At 44.5% G+C, this 26,755-nt stretch overlaps 1 protein-coding gene across 6 annotated transcripts in view; it reads left to right on the forward strand.

Moving 5' to 3' along the window:
* sgk3 (serum/glucocorticoid regulated kinase family member 3) overlaps nt 1-26,755 on the forward strand; it is a 189,854-nt gene that overhangs the window by 105,106 nt on the left and 57,993 nt on the right. For 4 of the 6 annotated variants that reach the window (XM_038809514.1, XM_038809512.1, XM_038809513.1 and 1 more), the window contains exon 4: nt 18,187-18,259. The exons of 1 other annotated variant lie outside the window; for it this stretch is intronic. In XM_038809514.1, coding sequence (XP_038665442.1) covers nt 18,187-18,259 — 73 coding nt within the window. Of the gene's footprint in view, nt 1-1,726; nt 1,893-18,186; nt 18,260-26,755 lie in introns of all 6 variants that reach the window. One more of the 6 variants, XM_038809516.1, reaches the window with a different exon arrangement.

Here is a 26,755-nt window from a genome sequence, read left to right on the forward strand (position 1 = left end):
CAGCACAGAGGGATTTGGGCGGCCTCATTATTAAATCACAAAAGGTTAGTATGCAAGTTCAGCGGGTAATAGGGAAGGCAAATGGAATGTTGATCTTTATTTCAAAGTGAATGGAATATAAAAATAGGGAACTCTTGCTAAAACTATACAATACACTAGTTGGACCACACTTGGAATACTGTGAACAGTTTTTTGGTCCCCTTCTCTAAGGAAAGATGTACTGGCTTGGAGACAATGCAGAGAAGATTAACTAGGCTGATCCTGGGTATTGAAGCATTTTCTTATGAGGAGAGATTGAGTATGTTGGGCTGTACTCATTTGAAGTTTAGAACAATGATGGACGACCTTCTTGAGACATATAGGATTCTCAGGGAACTTGGCAAGGTAGATGCCAAGACGTTGTTTCCTCTTGTGGGAATGGGAGACCAAGACCATGGGGCATGGTCTCCGAGTAAGGGGTTCACCTATTTAAGACCGTGATGAGGAGGGATTTCTTCTCTAAGGGCAGTGAAACTATGGTGGAATTCTTTACTGCAGAGGGCTAGAGTGGCTGGGCCAATAAGCATATTCAAGTCTGAGATAGACAGCTTTTTAATCAGTAAAGGAATCCAGGGTTATGAGGATAAGGCAGTAAAGTGGAATTGAGGATCATCATATCAGATCAATCATGATCTCATTGAATGGTGGAGTAAACTCTCTTTGGGCCGAATGGCCTACTTCTATGTCTTATGATGTTGTGATCGACAAATATATATTTCTCAAAATTGCATTTATTTTGAATATTTATTTCGCAAACTAAAATATAAAAGTTTAGCACAGAGTGAGTACAGTTAAGGCTACAATTTGCTCTGTACTACCAAGGTCAGGGAAAAATAACAGATTTTAACCTTTGCTTCAACCATTTATGGTCCTGACACTAAATATTGCTTGAATCAACAATTTTTGATTTTTGTCATGTTGAATGCTTTTTATTGCCAAATTATAAATTGAGTCTGGATTGAGCTTTAGTATCAGATGTTGATAAATTACTTTTTTTTGGTAAATGTATAGTAGATAAAATTCTTTACTAAGTTGCAAGGTTGTGAGTTCAAGCCAACTCTACAGCTTGACTATGTAATCTGGCCTGACACTTCTTTCAAATAAGATGCAGGTGAAAGTCCGACCTGCCTATTCAAGATAGAAAATTCCATGATATTTGACAAGAGAATTGAGCTTTCTCTGTATCTAGGCCAACATTCATTTCTCAACTAACCCCATCAAAACCAATTAAGTAATCTTCATCTAAATGTAATATTGTTTGTTTTAAACGTTTTTATTAAATGCAATGCTTCATTTTTAGACTATGCTTGGTGGAAGGTGAAACAAAACAAAGATTTCATTTCTAAAATAATACAAGTAATTTTGTTGGTTTAACTTCCCATATCTAAATGACATTCGTCATCTGACTGGTCATTCAGGATTGGTTGTTTTTGTAAATTCTTCCTAATTTTTTTTTTGTCTTATGTTTTTTGACCACTTGTCTTGTTTTTGACTTGTAAGCTTCTATTTTCTCATGTTCTGATTTTCTTCAGTTATTTCAAGCCAGTGAACGAAGTGTGAAGGGAGTTGTTGCACCTAAGCAAATGTGCACTATCTGCAATACTTCAAATATATCAAATAAATATAAAAGATATACATGTGTTAAAATGGTATAGGGAGTTAACCCCTTCCTTTCTATCTCCAACAGAATGCAAATTCAAATTAATTTGGCATGACAGAACACCATTTTTGCCAAAGACTGTTTCCAAGAAAGATCAGAAAAATGAAAAGGCGAATTCTATACAATTACAGTTGAGCTACAGAGGAACAAATATCAGTTAATTTCAAACCCATGTCCATCAGCCAGTCCTATGGTATATTTCTGTGATAAGTTTAACCTGATCCCAGTGGGCACATCTATCTTTATTTATATGGATCCACCTTCTTCGGAAGTCCCTTGGGTTCGAGAATGACCCATTCTAGTTTGATGGGTTCTGAAATAGCTGATAAGTCCAGTGGATGATCTGCAGATTCTGCCACATGTAGGGCAGGTGGTACTTGAAGGGTTGGGTAGATGGGTTGTTTGGAAGTTTGCGTGCTCCCTCTGATGTCTCGACCTCACCGCTAAACATTTCTTGCTAAGTCTACGTAGCTCAGTGCCTTCCCAAATGAGTTTCTTTGTTTTGTTTGGTCACGAGTCAGTGTCCCACAGTCGGTGGATATGTTTGAGGGCATCCCTAAAAGCGTTTTGGCTATCCTCCTAGGAGTCTCCTACTGTGACCAAGATCTGAGTAGAGCAGGCAGGAGACTAGTGTTAGGTATGTGAATGCCATGCTGATTTTGAGTGATTAGTGCCTTGATGTAACAAGTTGACTTTGATGCGAGCTCCCAAGATACAAAAAGTAGTTCACATTTTCCAGTGTCTTAGTCGATAAGAAGGTTGGAGCAGAACCTTTGTTTTTCTGGGTGTTTAATGAAATATCAATTTTTCCTATGCTGTGGCGATCGTAGTTGACAACCTAGAGCTCAGATTCTGAGTGAACGCACACACCATCTGAATATTGAAATCCTATGACTGAGATTGGACAGGTTTTGGTTGTGGCTGGGAGGTAGCGCAGGTTGTACAGTTTCTTATCTGTTCTATAAATTATCTCCATGCATGTGGATAATTGGCTGGAGTGAGGTGCAGTACTGCAGCAAGGAAAACGGAACATGGAAACATAGGACTTAGGAGCAGGAGTGGGCCATTCGGTCCTTGTCTGATTTGTCATTTGATAAGATCATGACAGATTTGATTGTAGTCTCAACTCCATTTTCTTATCTTCCCCAACAACCCTTAATTCCCTTGGAATCATAGAATCCATACAGTGCAGAAAGAGGTCATTGAGCCCATCGGGTCCGCACTGAAATTCTAAAAGAACACCCTATCCCTGTATCCCACCCAACCGTTAGACATTAAGGGCAATTTAGCATGGCCAATCCACATATAGCACTGTTGTTTCACAGCTCCAGGGTGCCAGGTTCGATTCCCGCCTTGGGTCACTGTCTGTGTGGAGTCTGTACGTTCTCCCTGTGTCCACCTCCGCCAACCCCAGCCAGCTCGCAACAATAGCGCCGAGGAGATCAGCCCCAAGATTCGGGGATGCTGACCTTGGGAGGCTGCTAGTACACTGTGGAGGCCAGGAGGGCTGTCCTGTTCCTCCCCCCAGGGTCCCGAAGGGTGGGCCACAAGTCAGCCAGTGCTGCCTGGGAGGAGGTGGTGATGGCCATAAGCCCGAGTAGTATGACTTAAGAGGACTTGCCAGCAGTGCAGGAAGAAGATCAACGACCTACACCGGGCAGCACGAGTAGAGACCCACACCCTTCCACCCCGACGGGAGCATTCACCCTCCCCCATCTCTCCATGCGAACCTCCAACCCGGCCTTCACACCCCCTCTCCCACTACTGTGAACCATGTGTGCAGCTAACGATGCCCCCTCTGTGTCTCTGCAAGAAATGCTCTCCCACAATCAACGGGAGTGAGCCCAGACTAGCGGTGGGGTGTCAGACATAAGAATCCTCACCTCCTGCGAGGAGCGGGCCCTGGAGCTGCCCGGTGTGGCCGAGGACAGATTGGTCAGCCACACAGAGGCTGGCAGACCCGGCAGCAGTGAGGAACCACCGGGTTCCACCCGGGGGACTTGTCAAACATGAGGACTGATTGCCTTACTTACTGACCCATCCCTCCTACTGACCAAATATCCATTCTCCTACAGATGCCCCAGCCAACGGTGCCGGCCCATCCCGGGCAGCACCCTCTCCTGACTCCGAGGAGAATGCCTTGGAGGAGAGCTCAGAGGATGCCACCATGGTCAGGTACAGCTGCCATCCCCACCCGTCACCAGCGCAGATACACACACCTCAGTGGGAAATGTTAGTGATAGGCTTCTGGGGCACAATCTTGTGAGCACCACACTGCTGATGATATAGATTACTTGGAGGCAGGAATGCCCAGGTGAGACAGCAGTCTGAGGTCTGCTGGATCCCAGGGACCCAGATGGGTCCCAGCCTGGTGCTGAGCTTGTGATAGTGGGTTACCCAGAGTTGATGTAGATGATGGCATGTGCGAAGTGCTCACTTAACCATGATTGCCAATTCCCTCTTAGCAGTAGCCTTGAGCCATGCAGCCAGAGGCTGGGTGATCAGTGGGGCAGACGGGCAGGCACAGGGGGTTGCCCCCTGAATGGGGGTACATGATCCAGTGGTTGGCATCGTGGTGCAGCGAGCGGTTGCCATCCCCGCCCCCAACTGAGCACGGGTGGCAATCAAAGCACTTCCAGGCTCTTTGCCTGTGAGCAAAGATGGCTATTCACCTCCTTGGCTTCCCACAGAAGCCCTTCTGCCAGGTTCACATTTTTCAAAAGGAGTATTAATCCGTGCCGCTTGCTGGGGAGGCTGCTGAATGACGGGAGGCCGTTGGATATGGGGTTGCTCTCGTTGATTTGTATGGAAATGAGGCTTTGGTGGTGGTGATTGATTTCTCGCCATGCTGCAGTGAGATCCAATTTTGCCTATGGGAGCGGGCCGGCTGCATCGCAAACTGTTGGCGCCTGGCATGGATCTCGCTTTTGACCTCTCCCATTATTCTCCGACTTTGTTACGCTTGAGCGAGAGCGCAAAGAGGCTGGCGAATCGCACCCCTTGTGATTAATGCACCAGGACACTCTTTATCATCCAAGTTCTGAAATTTCTCTCCATTTAAATAGTATACTATTCTGTTCTTCCTGTCTGCAAAAATGGACAAGTTCACATTCCCCCCCCCACCCCCGCCCCGCAATTTGCCCCACTCGCTTAACCTATCCCTATCCCTGTATAGACTCTATCCTCTGACAACTTGCTTTCCTATTCATTTTAGTCTCGTTGGCAATTTAGCTACCATACATTCAGTCCCTTCATCCAAATCATTGGTATAGATCATAAAATGTTGAGGCCTCTGCACTGATCGCTATGACACCCCATTAGTTACAGCTTACTTTCCAACCCAAAAATGACCTAACGATCCCTTTACCCAGCTCCCTGTTGTATGTGTTAACATGTTGTCCCATACACCATGACTTCTAATTTATGTAGTTAACCTTTGATGTTGCACTGTATCACATACTTTCTGGAAATCCAAATGCACCACGTTTACAGGTTTCCCTTTATCCACCCTGCTTGTTACTTGCTCAAAAAACTCCAGTAAATTAAACAATTGCAACCTTGCATGGCCCCAGTTTTCACTGACTTGTTAGGATACTGGACCAGACACCAACATTTTCTAGGATACCAGACGAAAGCTCCAAACAATTTTTTAAAAATTAGTAAAACTGTGAGGAAAGGATACTTCACCCCGGAGTAATGACTCTGACCAATAGGTACCTTTTATGTTAAAACAAACCTTTTAATTTAAACATATAATTAGCCACATAAACAGCAAATAAATGGCTTGACAATTATTAGTTAAACAATTCCTAAACAAAAGGAAAAACTTGAACCTACTATCTATATGTGCTACTAACTCCAGTCAAGCATCCCAATACAGTTCAAATGCCACTTATAAGTAAAGGTAACAGACAGATTTCTTGCTTAGCTGTGTAGACACTTTTGGAGTGACAGAGATCCTTTCAAGAGCTGATCCAGCACACTTCTGCTCAACCTAACCGCATTTGGCAAAAGTGCTTTTCAACTTTAAGTCTTATAGCAGACTGAAAACTACAGAAAAACATCATCTGTATCCCACTAAATTCCACGACTTGCTTAGCTAAGACTAAACACCACTCCCGTAGAAATTATCTTCCAGGGAATCTCCAGTAATCAAAACATGATTCCATTAGCCTTTTATCTGTAACCAAGCAAGTGGCTGGAATCATAATCTATCTTTTACGACTCATTAATTAAAGCTTTAACGGACATACTGACTGTATATGTTTTAAACTAGGGTTTTTAATAATGTTACAGTAACAGAATATAATATATATCAATTTCTACATTCATCACACTGAGTTGGGGCTTATTGTAGTTCTGTTGATGAGGATTACGGCTTGTATGCCATCATAGTGCTGATCGAGGATGGTGATAAATTTCGGAATAGTGCCAAATTTATGAAGGATACTCCATAGGTCTTCACTGTTGACAGAGCCAAAGGCTTTCGTGAGCTCAAAAAAGGTTGATGCTGTTCCTTACATTTTCCTTGAATTTGCCATGCTGTGAAGAGATGTCTGTGGAGCTACTCGATGAGCGAAAGCCACACTGCAACCTTGGAAGCAGTTCCTCAGCCACTGGAAGGAGACAATTGAGGAGGATCCTTGCAATGGTCTTCCTTGTGGCAGAGAGCCTCCCTAGTTACTGCAATCAGACTTGTCTACATTCGTTACTATGACAGCTTCCTCAAGATCCCCCAATTTGTGTATTTCTTCCCATCTTCCCAGATGAGGGAGAAGAGGTTGTGCAGCCATGCCAGGTGTTACGATTTCTGCAGAGACTGATGACCTTCAAAAGAGATTCAAATTTCCAGTTAGTAGCTGCAAGAATGGCAGGCAATATTTCACTTTAAAACCTTTACTGTAACCAATGACTAAAAACAGCTATTAGCTGAACACTTTCGCTTTGGAGGCAACTTGTACTTTAAACTACAGAGAAGCAATTCCTTATTTAACTTTTAGCACAACCGAAAATCTCCTCCAGTTATACATTGCACTGTCTCTTGAGTGGACAGTTTCCTCCGGGAACCAGTCAAAGGTTATTTTCAGCTCCTGATAGCTTGCTGCACTTTTAATTTCCCGGCTGGGTAACTTCTGATCCCAGAATTCACCTTCCACTATGAGGTGACTTCCCTCTAGCCCAGACTAGGCTAACCTTCCAGCCTACTTTAAATGTCTCTTCAATCTGAGCACATGTGCCCACGCACATTCTGTGTGATGAACAGTATAATCGGCAATTTCTTCTGCTCCTGATACAGGACTGGTGGACTCAATCTTCTGTTTTTGCCTCCCAGATGACTGCAGATCACAAGCCAACTGCTGTCTGTTTCTGATGGGGGACTGGGGATTGGGGGCTGTTTAGCTCAGTTGGCTGGACAGCTAGCTTGTGATGCAGAGCAAAGCCAACAGTGTGGGTTCAATTCCTATACCGGCTGAAGTTATTCATGAAAGCCCCATCTTTTCTACCTTGCCCCTCTCCTGAGGTACGATGATCCTCAGATTAAAACACCACCAGTCAGCTCTCCTTCCCCTCCCAAGGGGAAAGCAGCCTATGGTCATCTGGGACTCTTGTGACTACTTTTATTCATTGATTTGTACTTTTATGCATTGATTTGCAAGAAAGCCTATAATCTGGGGCACTATTAAATGGTCTCATTGTGTCCGACTTGGTGTCGGGCGAGGCCGTTGAACCTCGTCAAGTCCTCCTGTGAGATTTGTGGCACTCGAAACGCTTTACCAGATTAAATAGAGTCTTGCAAGATAGAGATAGATAGAGAAATACAGCACAGAACAGGCCCTTCGGCCCACGATGTGCCGAACTTTTGTCCTAGGTGAATCATAGAATTTTGGACACTAAGGGCAATTTATCATGGCCAATCCACCCAACCTGCACATCTTTGGACTGTTTGAGGAAACCGGAGTACCCGGAGGAAACCCACGCACACACTGGGAGGATGTGCAGACTCCACACAGACAGTGACCCAAGTCGAAATTGAACCTGGGACCCTGGAGCTGTGAAGCAATTGTGCTATCCACAATGCTACCGTGCTGCCCTTAAGAAATTAATCTACACTCCATTATTCTACCATATCCAATATGTACCTATCCAATAGCTGCTTGAAGGTCCCTAACGTTCCCGACTCAACTACTTCCACAGGCAGTGCATCCTATGCCCCCACTACTCTCTGGGTAAAGAATCTACCTCTGACATCCCCCCTATATCTTCCACCATTTACCTTAAATTTATGTCCCCTTGTAATGGTTTGTTCCACCCGGGGAAAAAGTGTCTGACTGTCTACTCTATCTATTCCCCTGATCATCTTATAAACCTCTATCAAGTCGCCCCTCATCCTTCTCCGTTCTAATAAGAAAAGGCCTAGCACCCTCAACCTTTCCTCGTAAGACCTACTCTCCATTCCAGGCGACATCCTGGTAAATCTCCTTTGCACCTTTTCCAAAGCTTCCACATCCTTCCTCAAATGAGGTGACCAGAACTGCACACACTACTCCAAATGTGGCCTGACCAAGGTTTTGTACAGCTGCATCATCACCTCAATCCCTCTGCTAATGAACGCTAGCACACCATAGGCCTTCTTCACAGCTCTATCCACTTGAGTGGCAACTTTCAAAGATCTATGAACATAGACCCCAAGATCTCTCTGCTCCTCCACATTGCCAAGAACCCTACCGTTAACCCTGTATTCCGCATTCATATTTGTCCTTCCAAAATGGACAACCTCACACTTGTCAGGGTTAAACTCAATCTGCCACTTCTCAGCCCAGCTCTGCATCCGATCTATGTCTCTTTGAAGCCGACAACAGCCCTCCTCACTATCCACAACTCCACCAATCTTCGTATCATCTGCAAATTTACTGACCCACCCTTCAACTCCCTCATCCAAGTCATTAATGAAAATCACAAACAGCAGAGGACCCAGAACTGATCCCTGCGGTACGCACTGGTAACTGGGCCTCAGGCTGCATATTTGCCATCCACCACCACTCTCTGTCTTCTATCGGTTAGCCAGTTCGTTATCCAACTGGCCAAATTTCCCACTATCCCATGCCTCCTTACTTCTGCATAAGCCCTACCATGGGGAACCTTATCAAATGCCTTACTAAAATCCATGTACACTACATCCACTGCTTTACCTTCATCCACATGCTTGGTCACCTCCTCAAAGAAGTCAATAAGACTTGTAAGGCAAGACCTACCCCTCACAAATCCGTGATGACTATCCCTAATCAAGCAGTGTCTTTCCAGATGCTCAGAAATCCTATCCTCAGTACCCTTTCCATTACTTTGCTACCACCGAAGTAAGACTAACTGGTCTGTAATTCCCAGGGTTATCTCTATTCCCTTTTTCGAACAGGGGCGTGACATTCGCCCACTCTCCAATCCTCTGGTTCCACCCCTGTTGACAGCGAGGACGAAAAGATCATTGCCAACGGCTCTGAAATTTCATTTCTTGCTTCCCATAGAATCCTTGGATATATCCCGTCAGGCCCGGAGGACTTGTCTATCCTCAAGTTTTTCAAAACGCCCAACACTTATCTCCTCGAGCTTACCAGTCTGTTTCACACTGTCCTCTCCAACAATATGGCCCCTCTCGTTTGTAAATACTGAAGAAAAATACTTGTTCAAGACCTCTCCTATCTTTTGAGACTCAATACACAATCTCCCGCTACTGTCCTTGATTGGACCTACCTCACTCTAGTCATTCTCATATTTCTCACATATGTGTAAAAGGCCTTGGGGTTTTCCTTGATCCTACCTGCCAAAGATTTTTCATGCCCTCTCTTAGCTCTCCTAATCCCTTTCTTCAGTTCCCTCCTGGCTATCTTGTATCCCTCCAGCACCCTGTCTGAACCTTGTTCCTCAGCCTTATGTAAGTCTCTTCTTCCTCTTAACAAGACATTCAACCTCTCTTGTCAACCATGGTTCCCTCACTTGACCATCTCTTCCCTGCCTGACAGGGACATACATATCAAAAACACGCAGTACCTGTTCCTTGAACAAGTTCCACATTTCACTTGTGTCCTTCCCTGACAGCTTATGTTCCCAACTTATGCACTTCAATTCTGTCTGACAGCATTGTATTTACCCTTCCCCCAATTGTAAACATTGCCTGTTGCACGCACCTATCCCTCTCCATTACTAAAGTGAAAGTCACAGAATTGTGGTCACTACCTCCAAAATGCTCCCCCACTAACAAATCTATCACCTGCCCTGGTTCATTACTAAGTGCCAAATCCAATATGGCCTCCCCTCTGGTCGGACAATCTACATACTGTGTTAGAAAGCTTCCTGGACACACTGCACAAACACCACCCCATCCAAACTATTTGATCTAAAGAGTTTCCACTCAATGTTTGGGAAGTTGAAGTCACCCATGACTACTACCCTGTGACTTCTGCACCTTTCCAAAATCTGTTTCCCAATTTGTTCTTCCACATCTCTGCTGCTATTGGGAGGCTTGGATCTTGCCCTCATTAGGCTCATTTAAATATGCATTTGTGGAATTCTCCCTGTGCCCAGGACCAAATAGCCGCTCCTGGGAGACCATGCCAGGGTGCCGTTTCGTCCTGGTTTCCACAAATGTGGATCAGTCATAATGGCACCTGGGCAGGTCTTCCAGACCATTAGAGACCCCTGGCATCCTGGGTGCGGCTCGGGCCATGTGTGGCCTTACCAGGTGGAGGGGGGGGAATTTAATAATTAATAATAATCTTTATTATTGTCACAAGTTAGCTTACATTAACACTGCAATGAAGTTACTATGAAATTCCCCTGGTTGCCACACTACGGCGCCTGTTCAGGTACGCTAAAGGAGAATTGAGAATGTCCAATTCACCTAACAATCGTGTATTTTGGGACTTGTGGGAGGAAACCGGAGCACCCGGAGGAAGCCCACGCAAACACTGGCAGGACGTGCAGACTCTGCACAGACAGTGACCCATGCGGGAATCAAACTCGGGACCCTGGCGCGGTGAGAAACCGTGCTAACCACTGTGCTCTATTTTTCGACCCCCCCCCCCCCCCCCCCCCCCCCCCCCCCCCCCCCCCCCCCCCGAAACCGGGGGGGGGGGTCGTCGGGTGGGAGGAATAGAGCAATCAGACAAAATGACACCCTGATCTGTGAGGAGATTTTCCTTCTTGGCTCGGGTGTGGTCCAGTGGAAAACAAGTCATCGAGGCCAAGAAAATTGACAGAGTGCTGTTGAATAGCAAGATGTTTCTCAGCTGGCCAAGAACCACCTGACGCCCAAAAGTGGACATACATTTTTTTTTTCTGGTTAAATGCACCCCGATCTTAAAAAAAAAAAATAGCTTCCTATGTCCGTTTTTCCCCATGGCAATGAAACATGTTAGCTTCATGTTTAGTTGAATTGCTAATTAGCTATCGTGATCCCAGCTCCCTTTTGTCATTGATGTAAATTGACTGTTTTACAACACAGCTATTTTGCAACCCGATACTAACCGCTTTCTGGGGACTTTGTGACACTCAAAAGTTCTACTCGTGGTATACCAGTGACTACTACCATGTCTCCAAATATAATACCTTGCACCTTTTCAGTGAAACAATCTAAGCCTTCCTTTGAAACAATCAAAGATCTGTCAATCAGATTCCGAACAGATCACTTGACTTCGCCCCCCCCCCCATTTATCCCACTCCCTGTCATTCTGGTGTGCTTCATGTACCTATCCAATAACCGTTTGAAAGTTGCCCTGTGCAGATTCACTCCCTCCCATCTCTCACTTCTCTGTGCAGATACAGTCGCGCCATCGAAATCCCAGGCCTGCACATAATTATTCCCATTCCCTCCCTGTATCCCTCCCATTCCCTGGAATGGGTTTTAGTTTCATGGATTTTAGTAAGGCGTTTGATAAGGTTCCCCATGGTCGGCTCATGAAGAAAGTAAGGAGTTGTGGAATAGAGGGAAATTTGGCCAATTGGATAGGTAACTGGTTATCACATAGAAGACAGAGGATGGTGGTGGATGGAAAATTTTCGGACTGGAGACCGTTACCAGTGGTGTACCACAGGGATCAGTGCTGGGTCCTCTGCTATTTGTGATTTTTATCAATGACTTGGAGGAGGGGGCTGAAGGGTGGGTCAGTAAATTTGCTGATGACACCAAGATGGTGGAGTAGTGGACGAGTGTGGAGGTCGTTGTAGGCTGCAAAGAGACATTGATAGGATGCAGAGCTGGGGCCGAAAAATGGCAGGTGGAGTTTAACGCTGAATAAGTGCGAGGTGATCATTTTGGTAGAAAAATTTGAATGCGGATTACAGGGTCAACGGCAGGGTTCTGAGGAATGTGGAGGAACAGCGAGATCTTGGGGTTCATGTCCACAGATCTCTTGAAGTTGCCACTCAAGTGGATAGAGCGTGAAGAAGGCTTATAGTGTGTTAGCGTTTATAACAGGGGGCTTGAGTTTAAGAGCCATGGGGTTATGCTTGCAACTATACATGACCCTGGTGAGACCACATTTGAGAGTATTGTGTGCAGTTCTGGTCCACCTCATTATAGGAGGGATGTGGAAGCATTGGAAAGGGTGCAAAGGAGATTTACCAGGATGCTGCCTGGTTTGCAGGAGAGGTCTTCTGAGGAAAGGTTGAGGGAGCTAGGGCTTTTCCTCTTTGGAGCGGAGGAGGAGGAGAGGTGACTTAATAGAGGTATATAAGATGATGAGGGATAGATAGAGTGGACGTTCAGAGACTATTTTCCTCAGGTGAATGTAGCTGTTACAAGGGTGGCATAACTGATTCATATGATTCAGGGTGGGAGATATAGGAGGGATATCCAAGGTAGGTTCTTTACTCAGAGTGGTTAGGGTGTGGAATGGACTGCCTGCTCACTTAAGGGGCCTGACTAGCTCATTTAAAAAATTATATTTAGAAATAAAAAATCTGTTCCATTATAACAAACACAATATCAACGCAATAAACGGGTGTTACATAATGCAATATTAGAAAAACACAAGCAACCATGTAAAGCCCATCTAAGAAGAAACACTCTTTTCCCAACAATCACGCCCCCCACCCCACCCAACAGCAGATGGTGATTAGTTCTTTAAAGTAGGAAATAAATGGCTGCTACCTCAAGTAGAACCCCTCGACTGACCTCCCTGACAGTGTACTTGACAGCCTCCAGATTTAAAATTCCATGAGGTCACACAACAAGGCACTGGATGGAACAGAAGCTCTGTATCCTAGCAGAACTCACCTTCGGGCTATTAGCAAGGCAAAGGCAAGAACATCTGCCTTCACCAGCAAGTCCGAAACCTCGAAAATGGCCACCATAGGACAAGGTTCCAAATCAATGTTAAGAATCGCTGACGTGGTGCTAAAGAAACAAAGGCGACCTAAAAGCTTGCCATCTTGGTACACGACCGGAATATATGAGTGTGATTAGCCGGTTCCAAAGAACATCGCTCACACGTGTCCTCCAGTCCTGAAAAGAAACCACTATAAGTGAGCCCTATGTACTACCTTAGAGCTGAATTAGACTGAGTCTCTTAGAAGGGCCTCGCACCACATGAACCTATCTAAAATAGGCCCTAGTTCTCATTTATTACCCGCACCTCATCCGAGGGGCTACTTCAGTAACTAGATTTTGCCCATAGATGCAGGGAATGCTCTCCCCACCTGCAAGTGATAGGATCCTATTTAACAAGGAGGGTTGTGAAGACGAGGGGAATGTGGAAAAGTCTTCCGAACAAAACCACATACTTGGAAGTAAGACCTCCTCTGAAAGTTGAAACTGTGTCAATAATACCTCCAAAGTAGCAAACCGTCCCTCCATAAATAGATCCCTAAAGCTCTCGAGACCCTTCTCCTCCCATGACCTAAAACTCGACGGTGCAAATAGTGTTTTGCCACAGTTAGGCCAGCAATGACTTGGAGCCCAATTTAAATGCTGGCTAATTGCCTCCATATTCTAAGAATGCACACCACCAACCGGGTTCGAAATGTACCTCACTGGAAGAGAAGGTAAGTGAGGCCGTTGCCAAAGCCCTTCAACTAAAGCCCCTATAAGAGCTCGCCTCCATCTGTCCCCATATGGAGCTTGGCTCCCCAATCCACTCCAGCACTGTCTCGATGTTGGCCGTCCAATAGTAAAAGAACAAGTTGGATAACACTAAAACTCTCTGACTGGTGGTCCCGCTGAAAGAATGCCCTATGGGTTCTTGGGGGTCTTCCCTGCCCAAATGAAGGAGGCTACCAACTTATTCTAGCCAAAATAGATTCAGGATGAAAGAATAGGGAGACAGTAAAGAATAAATAAAATAAAAAGTGGGAGGATATTAATTGCTGGCTGGTTAAGGGGATAGGGTGGAGGTGTGGACTTGGGGAGGGTGTAGACTCGATGGGCCAAACGGCCTCCTTCTGCACTGTAGATTCTATAGTCTGGATCCTGTCCGCCAAGGACAAAGGGAGATTATTCCACTTCTGCAAGTCGGAACTTACCCTGCCCACCAGATTAATACAGTTCAATCTATGGAGAGACGACCAGTAGTGGGCCACCCAGATAACAGAAAGCTACCTCTGGCAAGATGAAAAGGTAATATCCCTAGATTGGGTTCCCCTCTCCGGGGGGTAAATGGAAAATATTCACTCTTCTCCAGGCTCAGTTGTATCCCAGAAAGGGGCCAAAGCACTTAAGAACCTTCGTTAATTAATTCATAAGAGGAGACTGGGTCTGTAATATACAGAAGCAGGTCATCGGCAATAAACATACACCTGCCTGAATACCTCTACTCGATGAAAAATACCCGAGCTCAAAAGTGTGTGCATAAGCTGGCCATAGGGGCACTATATCGCAGACGAACCCACTCAATTGAACTTTCTGGCTCCCAAGACCGAATTTCCCCAGGGACCTCGAACCCCTTCTCCGCGTCCATAGACACAATCACTGTGGAAATCGGAGAGGGGGAGAGGGACAACATTCAATAACCACTGTACGTAGTTGATAATTGACGAGCCCATATGAAGTCTATCTGGTCATATCCGCTATCAACTCAGGAACACATGGCTCCAATCGCCACGCCAATACCTTTGCTAGTAGTTTGGCATCAACATTCAAGAGAGAAATGGGTCTATATGAACCACAATCCGTGAGGCTTTTGTCATTTTTCAAAATAAGAGATATAGGGGCCTGTGAGAGCGTAATGGACAAGGAACCCCTTGACAAGGAATTGTTAATTATGTCCACTATCAATGGTGTTAACTGGCTCGCAAACTACTAGTAAAATTCAATGGGGAACCCATCGGGACCAGGGATCTTCCCTGGTTGCATCAATCCAATGCCTTTCATTACTTCCTCCAGACTCAATGGGACGGCAGCTCCTTTTGTCTCTGTCTGGCTCTCTTCTCGCGCTCTCCACCGCCAGAAAAGACAACCTATCTTAAGAACGGCGACATGGCCAAGGCTCTGATCTATAGAGGTTCCTGTAACTAGTCTCAAAAACCGCATTAACGTCACTCGGGGCGAAAGCTAATCTACCGCTTGAGTTTTTAATTTGTATAATCTCTCGGGAAACTGCCTGCCACCTCAACTGGTGCGTTAAAAGACTGCTGGTCACCCCCCCCCCCCCCCAAAAAAATACTCATTAAAAAAACCTACCTGAGCGCTGGAGCTGGCTCACCGCCTTCCCTGTGGACAATGGATTAACTGCACTTAGTTTCTTCCTGGGGTAGGGTCAGACATATATCGGCGATCCATCCCAAGGTCGCATCCACCAGTGGCTGCCGCTCCGTCCTATCTAAATGTGCCCTCCAGGAGATTACCTCCCCCTTTACAACTGGCTTGAGGGCTTCCCACAGTGTTTCAGGAGAGAGAGTAATTCCTAATGAACCTAGTATACTCCTCGATGGTCGTGGGCATGCACTGACAAAACCCCCTGTCTGCCAACAGTGCTAGATCCAGCCTCCATGGTGGGCGCGGACTAGAAACTGTTCCAAGGCCAAGTCCACAAAATGTGGAGCATAGGCTGAGATTACAATTGCCGAGTATTCTGCTCTCCACATCCAAGGTGAATCTGCATGTTCTCCCCGTGACTGCATGGGCTTCCTCCAGATGCTCCGGTTTCCTCCCACTAGTCCTGAAAGACGTGCTGTTGGGTAATTTGGACATTCTGAATTCTCCCTCTGTGTACCCAAATAGGTGCCGGAATGTGGCGACGAGGGGCTTTTCACAGTAACTTCATTGCAATGCAAGCCTACTTGTGACAATAAAGATTATTATTATTAGGTAGAAGGGACCCACCCAATAAGACATTAATTCTGGAACAGATATGCACATGGGAAAAGAACGAGAACCCCTTGTCCTCTGAATGCAAAGTCTGCAAACTCACCGCAGGATTCCTAGCCTCTGACGTCTTGTATGTATATATGACAAGTCCAGTTCAGTTTCTGGTCAATGGTAATCCCTATGGTGTTGATAGTGCCGTGTTGGTAATGCCATTGAATGTCTTGGGGCAATGGTTTATTTGTGTCTTATTGGAGATGGTCATTGCCTTGCACTTGTGTGGCGCGAATGTAACTTGTTAGCCCAAGCCTGGATATTGTCCAGGTGTTGCTCCATTTGCATTTGGACTGCTTCAATGTCTGAGGAGTCTCAACTGCTGCTGAACATTTTGCAACCATCAGTGAACATCCCCATATCTGACATTATGTTGGAAGAAAGATCATTGATGAAGCAGCTGAAGATGGTTGGGCATGGGACTCTACACTGAGGGACTCTTGCATTGATGTCCCAGGACTGATATGACTGACGTCCAACCACCACAATCACCTTCCTTGTTCTTGGTATGACTCTAAAACCAGTGGAGAGTTTCACCCCTGATTCCCATTGACTCCAGTTTTGTTAGGGCGCCTTGATGCCGTACTCGACCAAATGCTGCCTTGCTGTCAAGGTCAGTCACAGTCTTTTTGTCGATGTTTGAACCAAGGCTGAAATGAAGTCAGACGCTGAGTGACCCTGGAGGAATCCAAACTGAACATGGTTATTGCTAAGTAAATGCCACTTGATAGCACTGTTGATGACCCTTTTCATCACTTTACTAATGATTGAGAGTAGATTGATGGGGCAGTAATTGGCCGGGTTGGATTTGTCCTCCTTTTTGTGTATAAGACACACCTTGGGCAATTTTCCAGTTTGCCAGGTAGATACCAGTGTTGTAGCTGTACTGAAACAGCTTGGCTAAGGTCATGGTAAGTCCTGGAGCACAAGTCTTCATTACTATTGCTGGAATATCGTCAGTGCCTTCAACCATTTCTTGCTATCACGTGGAGTAAATCAAATTGGCTGAAGACAGGCATCTGTGATGCTGGGGACCTCTGGATGATGGCAGTGTGGTGTTTAGGCCTATCAATGCTGGGATTGTCCAAGAGGGTTCTTACATTCCAGACCCTAAGCTTAATTTTGATTGGAGATGCTTGTGCATGATTTTCTTTAGTGTGAGGTGGTTGTTGCACACCAATTACCACACGGTCTCAGCAGAGCAGGGCCATGGTCCAATGGCAAGGGTATTCCAAGATGATTGAAGGCCAGGCTCTGCTGTGACTATTAGCATCTTTTGTGTATGATCATGCATAGATATGTGTGTATGTAACCTGTAGTCAGGAACAGACTGAAGCTGCAAAACCAATCAAACCAGTAGCGGATTGCACAGGAGCCATCTCTGATGGAACCAAGAGTAACTATCACTATTAAGGTGTCATATGACAAAAGGCATGTTTTTTTTAACAAACTACAATCTGCAAACTTTCCTTATGAAAGAGCAATTAAGATTTGAGCTGAAATCCTAATTAGACACTTCATGCTTCATATGATAAAAGATGGACTGAGCATTTGAGGATTCTAGAGAGTTGGTGTAAAAGTGAAGGGAAGTTTCTTGCTATGTTTTTTTTAAGGTAGCCAGGAAGTAAAAAGTCACGGGATTTAGAAAGTTCCAGAGAGTGATGCCGATACAGCTAAAAGCTATCAACTGAATTCTGGTGGGTGATGTATTGGATCCTAGAGGCAGGAACAGTTGGGCCTAAATTGATAGCAGTCACACTTGCATTTCACAATGTATTATAGATATAATATAAAAAGCGAATGAAAGACTTCACCTCAATGTTTGTTCTGAAATGTGACCAGAAGTTTCAAAACTTCAAACCCATTGTCTGCTGATCTTGAAAGTTATATGATCAGATAACTTCTACGTGGAGAATACTTTTAACAGTGGTAGCAAAGGTTTGGCAAGCTACTAAACATCATAACCCTGTGTAAAAAAAAAAAAACAGACAATCCGAAATCATGAGATCCACATTATTCTGTGGTCCAGAAACACACTCCCATGGCTCTATATTGTGAATTGTTTGTAGCAGAAATATATTTAATAAAAATGTTTTTGTAAAATAAATACTGATACAGCTTCCTTTCCTGCCTGTGTTAGCTAAAGAAGCAGTACCCTCAATATCCCCTGAAGATTCCTGCTAAAAGGATATTTGGTGACAATTTTGATCCAGGTAATCTCTATTAAAGATTTAAATTGAGCAATATTGTTGAGTTGGACTACACTTTAAGTATTTTCTTTTTTTCACCTGCAGAAATACTTTTATGTAAAATAAATCTAAATGTGTCATTCTAAATAATGAATATGTGGAAGAGATTCCACAACAGAATTTCTTGAACCTCTTCTTAAAAGTTTAAGAACATAAGAAATAGGAGCCTGTGTAGGCCACACATGCTCTTGAATCTGCTCCACCATTGAATACCATCATGGCTGCTCTTCAGCTTCAAATCCACTTTCTTGGGCAGCACGGTGGCGTAGTGGGTTAGCCCTGCTGCCTCACGGCGCCGAGGACCCAGGTTCGATCCTGGCTCTGGGTCACTGTCTGTGGAGTTTGCACATTCTCCCCGTGTTTGCGTGGGTTTCAGCCCCACAACCCAAAGATGTGCAGGCTAGGTGGATTGGCCACGCTAAAATTGCCTCTTAATTGGAAAAAATTAATTGGGTACTCTTTTTTAAAAAAAAAACAATTTTTTTAAAATTTAAATCCACTTTCCTGCCTGCACTCCATATCTCTTGATTCCCTGAAAGATCAAAAATCTGTGTATCTTGGCCTTAATACATTGGACAATGGAACATTCACAACTTTCTGAGGTCGAGAATTTCGAAGATTCATTTTTTAGGAGTGAAGAACTCCCCCCTCATCTCAGTCCTAAATGGATAGCCCCTCATCCTGAGACTGCGCCCCCCTCTCGATGTCTACTTTGTCAAGCACATTCAGAATTATTTATGTTTCAATTAGATCACCCCTCATACTCCGAAACTCCAGAGAGTGCAGGCACAATTTACTCGGCCCCTCATTATAGGACAATCATCTCCCAGGAACCAATTTAGTGAACCTTCACTGTACCATCTCGAGCAACTGTAGACTCCTGTAGACATGGAGACCAAAACTGCACATTACTGAAGGCCTGTTCAGTATACAAGCCGTATACAATTCTAGAAAAACTTCCTTATTCTTTTCGATACCATTTCAGTAAAGACCTACGTACATGTGACATCCTCGTTGCTTGCTGTACCTGCATGCTAACTTTCTGCTGTTAACTTTTAGAAGTTCCATGTCTTTTGTTAATTCTGCTTTTCTATTCTTACTACCAACATGAATAACCTCACATTGTCCTCCACTTTGCCCACTCACTTAATCTGTCTAGTTCTCTTTGTACCTTTTCTGTGCCCGCCACACACCTCATGTTCCCATCTAGCTTCATATTGTCATCAAACTTGGCTATTTTACACTTGTTTCCTTCTGACTAAATCATTATACACATTGTAAATAGCTGTGGCCCAGCACTGATCCTTGCTGCACTTCACTGCCAATTTGAAAATACTCTATTAATCTCTACTCTCTGCTTTCTGTCCATTAACCAATCCCGCATTTTGCTAATATTTTACTCCTTCCTCCATGAGCCCTTGTGTGGCATCTTTTGGAAATCAAATATACTGCATCGACTGGATCTCTCTTGTCTATCATACTAGTTACATCTTCACAGTTTTATTTTTCAATATATTGTTAAGACTTATTTAATAATTGATTCCAACAGTTTCCCGATGATAATGTTAGGCCAACCGGCCTCTAATTCCTTATATTCTTTCTCTCTACTTTGTTGAATGCCGATGTTACGTTTGCTAACTTTAATCACCCCTGTTGTGTTCTAGTTTCTAGAGAAATCATGATCACTATCTTTGCAGCTGCCTCTATTAGAATGCTAGGACATGTATGTCATCACAAGTCCTAAAGATTAGTGATTTTTTTGTCCTTCAACTTCCTTCAATACCACTTTTCTGTTGGTATATTTCTTTAGTACAATTTCTCTGTTGATAATTAAAGTTCTTTACTGTTATCATCCTCTGTCTTGCCCTCTGTTTCTGATATATGACTTGTGTTTTCTGTTGTGAAGGCAGGCACAAAATATTTGTCCGGCATCTCTGACATTTCCTCATTCCCTCTGATAGTTTCCCCTGTCTCTGCCTTTAAGGGAGAAATCTTTTTATATGCTTTTTACTTGTTCATGGGATGCAGGCATCGTTGGCACACCAGCATTTATTGCCCGTGTCTAATTGACCTCGATAATGAACCATGCTTGGTTAATACTACTCTCAGCAACGTACATGCTGAGAAATAACAGTGGCCCAGCAATAGTTGCTTCTAGAAAATTCCCAGCCAATGTTTCAGCAAAGCAGTTTGAGAGTAGATGCAAGGCACTCCCTAACTGAAAAGGAATAAAATCTGAGACAAGTATTGAAATACAAGTAGTCGATGACAATGTAGTCTCCAGAATAAGTTAAATAAGCTAATTGCCCCATTGGTGGGAATACAGCATAGTGTGGGTGCATAAAGGCTGAAAAATGATGGTTTCTCACTTTGATTTCAATCAGGAAGATGTTAAATCCTTCTGAAACTAATGTATGGTTTTAATAATGGTAAAATCAATTTTCATTTGTGGATAGATTTGTATAGAATATTTGGAGATACAAGTTGATTCTTTGTCTGCATAATTTTAGCTACTCTTTAAAGATAGTATTGCTAAAAACTCGACATGCTGTTGAAGCTTTTCACCTTGCACTCATCTAGGTACTGGCAAGAATAGCAAATTTCAAAAGGAATTTTAAAGGGAACAACTGTTTGAGGAAAGGGTGCTGGCAAGTGGACTCTTGGTCAAAGCACTGCCATGAAGAATGCACTATGGAACAGTTAATTACCAAGATAACAATAGTATTAGTATTAGCTTTTAGCTCACCTATTCTAATTATGTAATATGATTTAAAATCATAATGATTACAATGCATAAACCAATAGTTTTGTTTTTCAATGAGTATGTATTTTGACTTAACAGGAAGAACTTTGCATCCCATCGCACAACTTGAAAACAAATCAAACTGCTCAGCCTCCTGTAATTAGAATGATATCTTATCTCTAATTCTACCATGATGATGTACTATTTTGAGGCACAGAACCATAGTGATTCCAATGTAAGAACCGTCAGGATGGATTAGTTAAGACTAATTTTTTTAGAGGCTGTAACGAGGGGAATAGACGAGGGTTGCACATTTGATGAAGTCTATTTGGATTTTACTGAAGCGATTGACACAATCCTCAGTGGCAGACAGTTGGAAATTTAATGCATGGGATCCAAGGGAAAATGGTAAATTGAAACCAAAATAGGCTCCCAGCAGGAAGCAAGCTGTAACAGTCAACTTATTTTTAATGACTGGAAGGCTGTTCTAGCAGGGTTCCACAGGGCTCAAAGCCAGGTCCCTTACTTTTTGTGGTGTCTATTGTAAATGTAGGGGGCATAATGGAGAAGTTTACAGATACAAAAAATGGCTGTGTAGTTGATAAGACTCCAAAAAACTGTAGATTGCATGAGGATATTAATGGACTGGTGGGCAGTAAAGTGGAAAATGGAATTCAATCCAGAGAAATGAGGTAATGCATCTGGGGAGGACACACAAGACAAGGGAATACACGATAAATGACAGGTACTGTTGTGTGGTGTAGGGAACAGTGGCGCCTGGAGTGCATGTTAACAGATCCTCGAAGATAGCAGATCAGTAGATAAGGTGGTTAAGAAGGCCATACAGAATACATTCCTTTACGAGCCAAGATAGCAGATCAGTAGATAAGGTGGTTAAGAAGGCCATACAGAATACATTCCTTTACTAGCCAAGATATAGAATTTAAGAATTAGGAGGTTATGCTGGAGTTGTATAAAACATTAAATTAGGTCACAGTTAGAGTACTGTTTACAAGCTTGTTTGCCACATTATAGAGGTGGTATAGAATAGATTGATGGAGTTGTTGCCAGGTTTGGAGAATTTTAGCAATGAGGAAACACTGTCCTGGCTGGGTTGTTTTAATAGAAACAGAAAATAGAAGTAGGAGGAGACTATTCATCCCTTCGAGCCTGCCCTGCCATTCATTATGATCATGGCGGATCATTCAGTTCCTGCCTCCAACCCCCCTCCCCCATATCCCTTTAACCCCAAGAGCTATATATAATTCCTCCTTGAAATTGTACAACGTTTTGACCTCAACTACTTTTTGCGGTAGCGAATTTCACAGATTCACCACTCCCTGGGTGAAGAAATTTCTCCTTACCTCAGTCCTACAAGGTTTACCCCTTATCCTAAAACTATGACCCAGGGCTGGTTTAGCACAGTGGGCTAAATAGCTGGCTTGTAATGCAGAACCAGGCCAGCAGCGTGGGTTCAATTCCCGTACTGGCCTCCCCGAACAGGCGCCAGAATGTGGTGACTAGGGGATTTTAACAGTAACTTCATTGAAGCCTACTTGTGACTATAAGTTATTGTTATTATTATTGTTGTTATTATTATTATTATGACCCCTAGTTCTGGATTCCCCCCACCACTGGGAACATTCTTTCTGAATCTACCCTGTCTAATCCTGTTATAATTTAGTAAATTTCTATGAGATCCCCTATCACTCATCTAAACAGCAAAGAATCTAATCCTTACCGATTTAGTGTCTCCTCATATGACAGTCCTGCCATCCCAGGAATCCGCCTGGTAAACCTTAGCTGCACTCCGTCCATAGCCAGAACATCCTTCCTCCGATAAGGACACCAAAACTGCACACAGTACTCCAGGTGTAGCCTCACCAATGCCCTATCCAATTGCAATAAAACATCTCTATTCTTATATTCAAATTATCTCGCTACTCCTCTTTGGAAAGAGGAGGGTGAGGAGATTTAATTGAAGTGTATAAATTATGTGGGGCTCCGATAGATGGATTGGAGGACCCATTTCCGTTAGTAAAGACATCAATAACCAAGGACAAATGTTTAATGCCGTTGGTAGAAGGATTAGAGGGGACCGAGTACTCTCTGCTTTCCATCTTCTAGTTCACGTTCAGTTCTTCTACTTGTCCCTGAATTCCATATTCCCTGACCTTCATTAGTCTATTATCAAAGTCTTGTGAGAAATCTTGATAAATTACGGCTACTACATTACTCTGTCCACTATTTGTTATATCTTCAAAATAATTTTTGGAATTTTGAAGAAATCCCCGCTCATTATAAAAGCAGAAAATGCTGAAAAAAATTAGTAGGTACGGCAGCACCTGTGGAGCGAAAAACTGAGTTAATGTTTCGAATCCCTATATGCTGAAGAAGTCATAACACTCAAAAACGTTGGGGGTGATTCTCCAATATAGAACCCAAGTGTTCGCGCCAATACGGCGCTGGAGCAGTTCATGCTGCTCCAGCCTCCTTTCGCGGCGCCAAATGGGCGCGGCGCCAACCTGCGCATGAGCGGGGGACTTCTTTAGTACGCCAGCCCCGAATCAGCATTGGTCGATCGGAGGACCCCCCCCCCCCCCGTTCCGGTACAGGAGCCCCTCCCACAGGCCACCCTCTGACTGTTCACGCAGAGTTCCCAACGGCAGTGACCAGGGGTGAATGGCGCCGGCGGGACTCTGTCGTATCAGCCCATCCGGGCCGGAGAATCGCCAGCCCCGATTCCAGCGGCCCACAGTCGGCACTGCGCCAAACGCGCCAGTGCAAATGGTGCCGATTCTCCGCACCTCGGAGAATCGTGCGCCGCCCTTGGGGCGCGGTTGCAGTGATTCTCCGGCCCGGAGCGGGGCTGGGAGAATCGCCCACCCCTTAACCTATTTTTCTCTCCACAAATGCTGCCAGATCTGCTGCGGTTTTCCTGAATTTTCTGTTTCAAATGTTTAGCATCTGCAGTATTTTGTTTTTATTTTAGCCCCTAACTTTGTATATGTTTTAAAATTTACATGTTAAAAATTTATTGGAATAGATTCTGAAAGGTTCAGAAATCAAATATCGTGTGTACTGGACTATAGAGTGACCTATAGTGTGCTTGAATCCATCCCGGGCTCCTGGGATGAAAGTCTTCTGTCTGTTGTGGTGCAAGTATCCGAAGTGAGATTTGGGAATTATTTAAAAATATACATATTTTTATTGAGAAGTTTTTCATGATACCCCCCCCCATTCCCTTTCTCTGGTTGTTTCCCTCCTCCCCCTAGTTGCTGGTCACGATCAGGTCTTCGAAGAGACTGGTGAATTGTTGGCCTTGGCCAACGAAGGCAAGTATGCCATATGCCTTCTTGACTACCTTCTCCACCTGTGTTGCCCCTTTCAGTGACCTGTGGACCTGTACACCTAGACCTCTCTGACTGTCAATACTCTTGAGGGTTCTACCATTCACTGTATATTCCCTACCTGCATTAGACCTTCCAAAATGCATTACCTCACAATTGTCCGGTTTAAACTCCATCTGCCATCTCTCCGCCCAAGTCTCCAAACAATCTAAATCCTGCTGTATCCTCTGACAGTCCTCATCGCTATCCGCAATTCCACCAACCTTTGTGTCGTCTGCAAACTTACTAATCAGACCCGTTACATTTTCCTCCAAATCATTTATATATACTACAAACAGCAAAGATCCCAGCACTGATCCCTGCGGAACACCACTGGTCACAGCCCTCCAATTAGAAAAGCACCCTTCCATTGCTACTCTCTGCCTTCTATGACCTAGCCAGTTTTGTATCCATCTTGCCTGCTCACTCCTGATCCTGCGTGACTTCACTTTTTGTACCAGTCTACCATGAGGGACCTTGGCCTTACTGAAGTCCATATAGTCCAGTAATTTCCCTACCACTGACGTAAGGCTCACTGGCCTGTAGTTCCCTGGATTATCCTTGCTACCCTTCTTAAACAAAGGAACAACATTGGCTATTTTCCAGTCCTCCGGGACATCACCTGAAGACAGTGAGGATCCAAAGATTTCTGTCAAGGCCTCAGCAATTTCCTCTCTAGCCTCTTTCAGTATTCTGGGGTAGATCCCATCAGGCCCTGGGGACTTATCTACCTTAATATTTTTCAAGACGCCCAACACCTCGTCTTTTTGGACCTCAATGTGACCCAGGCTATCTACGCACCCTTCTCAAGACTCAACATCCACCAATTTCTTCTCTTTGGTCAATACTGATGCAAAGTATTCATTTAGTACCTCGCCCATTTCCTCTGGCTCCACACATTTTCAGTTTTATTGTCTGCACTCTTCCTGCCGGGGAGAGTGGGAGTGAGTACCATCTATGCAAGTCCCTCTTCAACTCCTCCACCAGGCTGGACAGATTCCACTTATGGAGCCGCATCTACTTGTGGGCTTTCTTGTTCCCCAGGTACTTGAACTTGGTTTGGGCGAGTTTGAGTGTCTCCAGCTCTTCCTCCTACTCGGGTTCATCGGGAAGGTTTCTGTCTTGCTCTGGTTACGTTTGTAACCAAAGAAGGCTCCGAGCTCCCTGAAGAGTTCCTGCCCATGCTGACCAGGAGGTTTGGCACGTAGAGCAGCAGGTTTCCATATAGAGTGAAACTCTGTGCTCCCTACCTCCTCTCTGAATACCTGTCCACCACCCCTTCGCTGTTCTAAGAGCAATTGCCAGTGCGAACAGCAGTTGGGACAACGGACACTCATCCCTCTGTGCAGCCGGAAACATTCAGAGCTGGTGGTGTTTGTCCGTGCACTCGCCAAGGGAGCGCTGTACAGAAGTTTCACCCACGAGGTGAACCCTGGCCCAAACCCAAACCGTTCAAGCACCTCCATGAGGTACCTCTACTTGATCAAAAGCTTTCTCGGTATCCAAGGAGACAATCACTTAGAATCATAGAATCAAGGGCAGCAAGGTGGCACAGTAGATAGCATTGGGACTACGGCGCTGAGGACCTGGGTTCGAATCTCTGCCCTGGGTCACTGTCCGTGTGGCGTTTGCACATTCTCTCCGTGTCTGCGTGGGTTTCACCCCTACAACCCAAAGATGTACAGGTTAGGTGGATTGGCCATGCTGAATTGCCCCTTAATTGGAAAAAAATTAATTGGGTACTCTAAATTTATGCAAAAATCCATCTAACCTGCACATCTTTGAATTGTGGGAGGAAACCAGAGCACCCGGAGGAAACCCACGCAGACACTGGGAGAACGTGTAGACTCTGCACAGACAGTGACCCAAGCTGTGAATCGAGCCTGCCTGGAGCTGTGAAGCAACTGTGCTAACCACTATGCTACCGTTGTGCCTTATAAGGGTGAATTCGCCTGCTGCCTCTGTGTATTTGAATCCTGGTCCCTGAGAGTATATGTGCTTGAACCAACCTTTCTGGTAGTAGGATGTGATGACTCATTGCAGCAACTGTTAGGATATGTGCAATGACCATTTTAAATATAAAGGCACTGTGAAACAAATGACAGCTGGTGCCAGCCCTTCATTTCACTATAATTTATATGCTTTGTTGTATTTCTAATGCAAATGTTGTGTTCTGCAATATTAAAGAAGGAATCTTGGGCGAAATTCTCCGACCCCCACGACGGGTCGGAGAATAGCGGGAGGGCCTTCCCGACATTTTTCCCGCCCTCCCGCTATTCTCCCCCCCCCCCCCCCCCCCCCCCCGCCCAACTCCCGACACGAATCGCT

Source organism: Scyliorhinus canicula, chromosome 10, assembly GCF_902713615.1.
Source record: "Scyliorhinus canicula chromosome 10, sScyCan1.1, whole genome shotgun sequence".
In the NCBI taxonomy this organism is placed as follows: Eukaryota; Metazoa; Chordata; class Chondrichthyes; order Carcharhiniformes; family Scyliorhinidae; genus Scyliorhinus; species Scyliorhinus canicula.